The sequence below is a fragment of the Thamnophis sirtalis genome, unplaced genomic scaffold (assembly GCF_051295495.1).
Source record: "Thamnophis sirtalis isolate CommonGarterSnake01/CBP01778 unplaced genomic scaffold, rThaSir2_p1.2 scaffold_18, whole genome shotgun sequence".
NCBI lineage: Eukaryota > Metazoa > Chordata > Lepidosauria > Squamata > Natricidae > Thamnophis > Thamnophis sirtalis.
The window spans coordinates 2,314,598-2,318,841 of NW_028261398.1; the positions used below are offsets into that span (position 1 = coordinate 2,314,598).

The following is a 4,244-nucleotide window of genomic DNA, read 5'->3' on the forward strand; positions in this document are numbered from 1 at the left end:
TGAAACCTTTCTCCCCCCCCCAAAAACAAAGTGCATCGACACTGTAAATAAATAACATCTCAAAACAATAACAATAATTACATCAAATAAATACATCAATAGAGGATGTCAGGAAGGTGGGCGGAATTCGGCTTCGCAGTGGGACTGCCATGATTTCAGCGGTGGGGCGAAGGCCAGGGTGTGTTTTGGGGGGCGGCAGGATCTCGGGTGGGCGGTGTGGGAATTGGGGCACCCCAAGCCCCCCTGGTGGCTCCTGAACTACCACAAATAATGTAAACAATGGTGGAAGTTCTTAAACAGAGAGAGAGAGAGAGAGAGAGAAAGCACATTGCCTGAAATTAGTTACTTGAACAGAAATTAAGTTGAAATGAAACCAAATCGGAGTTACTCCTCGTCCCAGCTTCATTCCTTTCTTAGCCCTGACCCCCAACCTCTTGGAGACATCTGTAATGCCAGGAAGAGCTCCCCGACCGGCCACTCGTAGTCCTCGACTTACAACCACAATTGCAGCCAGGATTTCCGTTATTAAGACAGAATAGAGAGAGAGAGAGGGACCAGTGAGTGTAAAAAGTGATTTTACAACCTTTCTTTTTTTTTTTGGCAAAGGCTGTTTAGCAAGCCACTGCAGTTGTTACGTGAATCGTGAGGTCATTAAGCGAATCCCCTGTTGAAAAGCCTGTTGGAAGCCTGTTGAGGAGGTCATGTGGCCCCAGGATGGCGCAGCCATCATAAATAGATGCGCCAGGAGGTTGGTCACATGACGGGGGGGGGAAATCCTCTAACGCAGTGTTTCTCAACCTTGGCCACTTGAAGATGTCTGGACTTCAACTCCCAGAATTCCCCAGCCAGCATTCGCTGGCTGGGGAATTCTGGGAGTTGAAGTCCAGACATCTTCAAGTAGCCAAGCTTGAGAAACACTGCTCTAACGGTTATAAGTGCGAGGACCAGTCCTAAACCACTCTATTTCAGTAAACTCAAACCGCTGCTGAGTGAATGGCCATAAGTCAAAGACTACCTGGACCTGGAGGCAGAAGACCCTCAGTCTCATAGGTGGAGGTGGGTTTCATATAATTGAACAACCGGTTCCCCTACCGTAGAACCGGAAATGTGCCTTCTGCGCTTCCGCACGGCTTCAAACACACGGCGATTTCCTGCACGCGGCTTCCAGCACCCCTTCTTGGGCAGCCGCGGTGAGAGGGCGGACGAGGCGCGGAAGTCAGCTGGGCTGCGTGGGTGAGCCAGAGAGTGGGGTATAGAGGAGGGGACAGCGCAGGGGCCGGTGGCTGGGTCCAGCCGATGGTCGGAAAACTACCAATTCGGCTGAACCGGTGCAAACCGGCCGCAGCCCACCTCTGCTAGGGTTGCAAAAGCCTCCCCCATTCTCCACCCCCCTCCACCAGAAGGCCACCTGCACTAAACGAACAAAGGGGTCACCTCAGACTGAGGCAGGAGCCAAATCTAGCAGCACAAAGTGTGTTTGTGTGTGTGTGTTTGTGTGTTGCGTTGCTAAATAGAGCAAAGGCCCTTGTGGCAACTTAAAAACGGACGTATTGCACCTAAGAGATTTGTGCCGTGACTAGAAGACCTGCAAGAAGAAACTCATGATGAGGTTCTCCTGCTTTGTCTGTGTTGGTGTCTTTGACCCCCAAGTGACCTATTTTAACCACCCCGGTGCTTCTCTAACTAAATCCGCCATCTAAGGACAGTTTCCCAACCCTGCTGGCTTGAAGATGGACAGATTTCGACTCCCAAAATCGAAGAAGCGAATGGAAGACTTCAACTCTGGGAGTTGAAGTCCGCCCATCTTCAAGCGAGCAAGAGTTGGACAATGTTGACCTCCGAGATAAAGGAAGCTTCTCTTTCAATTTCCGGACTCCCCCCACCCCGCCACCCTTTGCTAATTTCCACATTATTATGTTCAAGTATTAAAGATATGCGTGTGATGAGAGGTCATTCAGACAGCAGATGGAAGGCAATCAAAACTCCAAATGTGAGGAGCCCATTGGGAGATGCTTCCCAACCCAGCATTTTGAGGGGAAGGACAATGTGAGGTTCTGGATTACAGATTTCTGGGGCGAAAGGGAACCAAAGTCCTTCTCTCCTTCAAGCTCATGGTGGAACTGGAGAATTCCGGGCGGCTTTCTCTCAACCAGAAGGAAGTGGAGAAGGTCCGTGGTTAGGACAGTGTTTCTCAACCTTGGCAACTTGAAGTCCACAGGACTTCAAGTTGTCAAGGTTGAGAAACACTGGGTTAGGAGGATCACTCCACCACTTGTGAGAACCTCCATTTAGCAGATGGAACGGGAAGGTAGAAATGACCGAAGAGAAGCCAGAAGCAGATGTGAAGATCCCAGATGTTTCTTCTGTAGACCAAAATCCAGAGAAAGCGTTCCTTATTTACTCTTGACAATGCGGGTAAGGCGAGCAGGTCTATCCCCCACACGGCTCCTGGAACTCAGACATCCAGGACGTGGTTTAGATACGAGATGTAGCAGATGGCCAGCCTCAAAATCTCAATTTTGGACAGCTTCTTATCCGGAGGGAGGGTGGGCAGGAGTTTCCGCAGCTCAGCAAAGGCCATGTTGAAGGCCTCAACGCGGATCCTCTCCCGCGTGGCGTGGGCCGTCCGATACTTAGCCGTGGCTCGCCGCCGCCGCCGCCGTTCCTCGCGGCTGAGGTGCTGAAGGTCCTTCTTCATGTGATCGCTGGACTCGGGGCCCCGGGACTGGCCACACAGACTGAGGGACCCGGGGTCTTCTACAGGTCCACCCCGACCACCCCCACAGTCACTGAAGACCGACTCCGTCTCCGAATGGGTGGGTTGGAGGTCGATCTCGGTCTGGTCTGAATTGAGCATGGCGGCTGAGAAGACCACGGGGCAGCCTGGCTGTGGGGCGAAGAGGGAGGGGAAGGGGAGGGGAGGGCTTTGGATAATCCCTACAGGAGGACAGGTAGGATGGGCTTCGGAATCCACCTCAATTTTCCACGCGATTCGCTCTTATGAAATTATAGGAGGCAGCCAGAGATATTTGGAAGGTGCAGAAATTCTGGATGGATCCGGGAGCTTCGTCCGTCTACCTGAAAGGATGGAGAGAAACAACATGGCAGCAATAATATACTGATTGTCAGGCCTACAGCCATATTCCTTCTGGGATCTTTGGCCTGCCACTCTCTCTCTCTCTCTCTTTCTTTACTATGCTGTTTCATTAGTGGGGGAATTGGGAGGGGGAATAGTAAGGAGTAGAATCGTAGAATGTGTTGTTGTCAAAACAAAACATTCCTTTCTAGAAGCCCAAGGCCGTCCTTTGCCTCTGCACCTGACCGGAACTAGATGGGTGGAAATGCCAGCGTGGCAGAGGAAGATTGGACCATGGGATGGACTTGTAGGTGTGTGTGGGGGGCAAGATCATGAACTTTCAACTGGGTAGAAATCCAGGAAGCTTTCAGATTCGGGTTTCCACAGTTTGTGCCAACATGTCTCTCTTATTAAATTGGAACTTTGATGAAAGCTATGCCTATGACTCTGATTTAATTCTGGATGATATTTGGAACGCTGACATTAACCCGAATCTTGACACTTATGCTGTACGTATTGAAACCTATGCCTATTGAAAACAATGTCACAGGGCCATCATTTATGGCAGTTTGCTCCCACACGTCCCCTCCAGGCGAATTTATTCACAGATAAATAATGCCAATCTCAAAAACATCCACAGCTGGAGTTGACCCTTTGACTTTGCGAGAGTTCTCCTGGGTCTCTGCCAGACAGCGCTTAACAAGGAGATAACACCAGTCTCGATATGGAACCCAGCTTGGTGGGTGTCGTAATTTTTAAACCTGCCGAGACGCTTCGAAATGTTCTTCAGAATAACCACACTTAACTACACAAGCGCCGGGAGGTTGTCCTTCCATATCTGTCTCTAACCCAGTGATTCTCAGCATCGGAAACTTTACGCTGTATGGACTTCAACTCCCAGAATTCTAACATTTTCCTTTATCCCAACACTGTCAGAATCTGTGGATTAATCAGTGGAACCGCTTGCCCCCAGAAGTTGTGAATGCTCCAACACTGGACGTTTTTAAGAAGGGAATAGATAACCATTTGTCTGAAGTGGTGTTGAGCCTCTTGCCTAGGCAGGGGGTTGGACTAGAAGACCTCCAAGGTACCTTCCAACTCTGCTATTCTATTCTATTCACTATCAAGATTCTACTCTATTCTGTATAAAGATTCTATTCTATTCGCT

The 4,244-nt window shown here is 49.9% G+C and overlaps 1 protein-coding gene across 1 annotated transcript; it reads right to left on the bottom strand.

Moving 5' to 3' along the window:
• Positions 1–2,307: 2,307 nt before the first annotated feature.
• Positions 2,308–3,050, bottom strand: LOC106547339 (helix-loop-helix protein 1). Its single transcript, XM_014064469.2, has one exon. It carries the CDS (start codon positions 2,855–2,857, stop codon positions 2,456–2,458), a length of 402 nt encoding a protein of 133 aa, XP_013919944.1. The 5' UTR covers positions 2,858–3,050; the 3' UTR covers positions 2,308–2,455.
• Between the last annotated feature and the right edge of the window lie 1,194 nt (positions 3,051–4,244).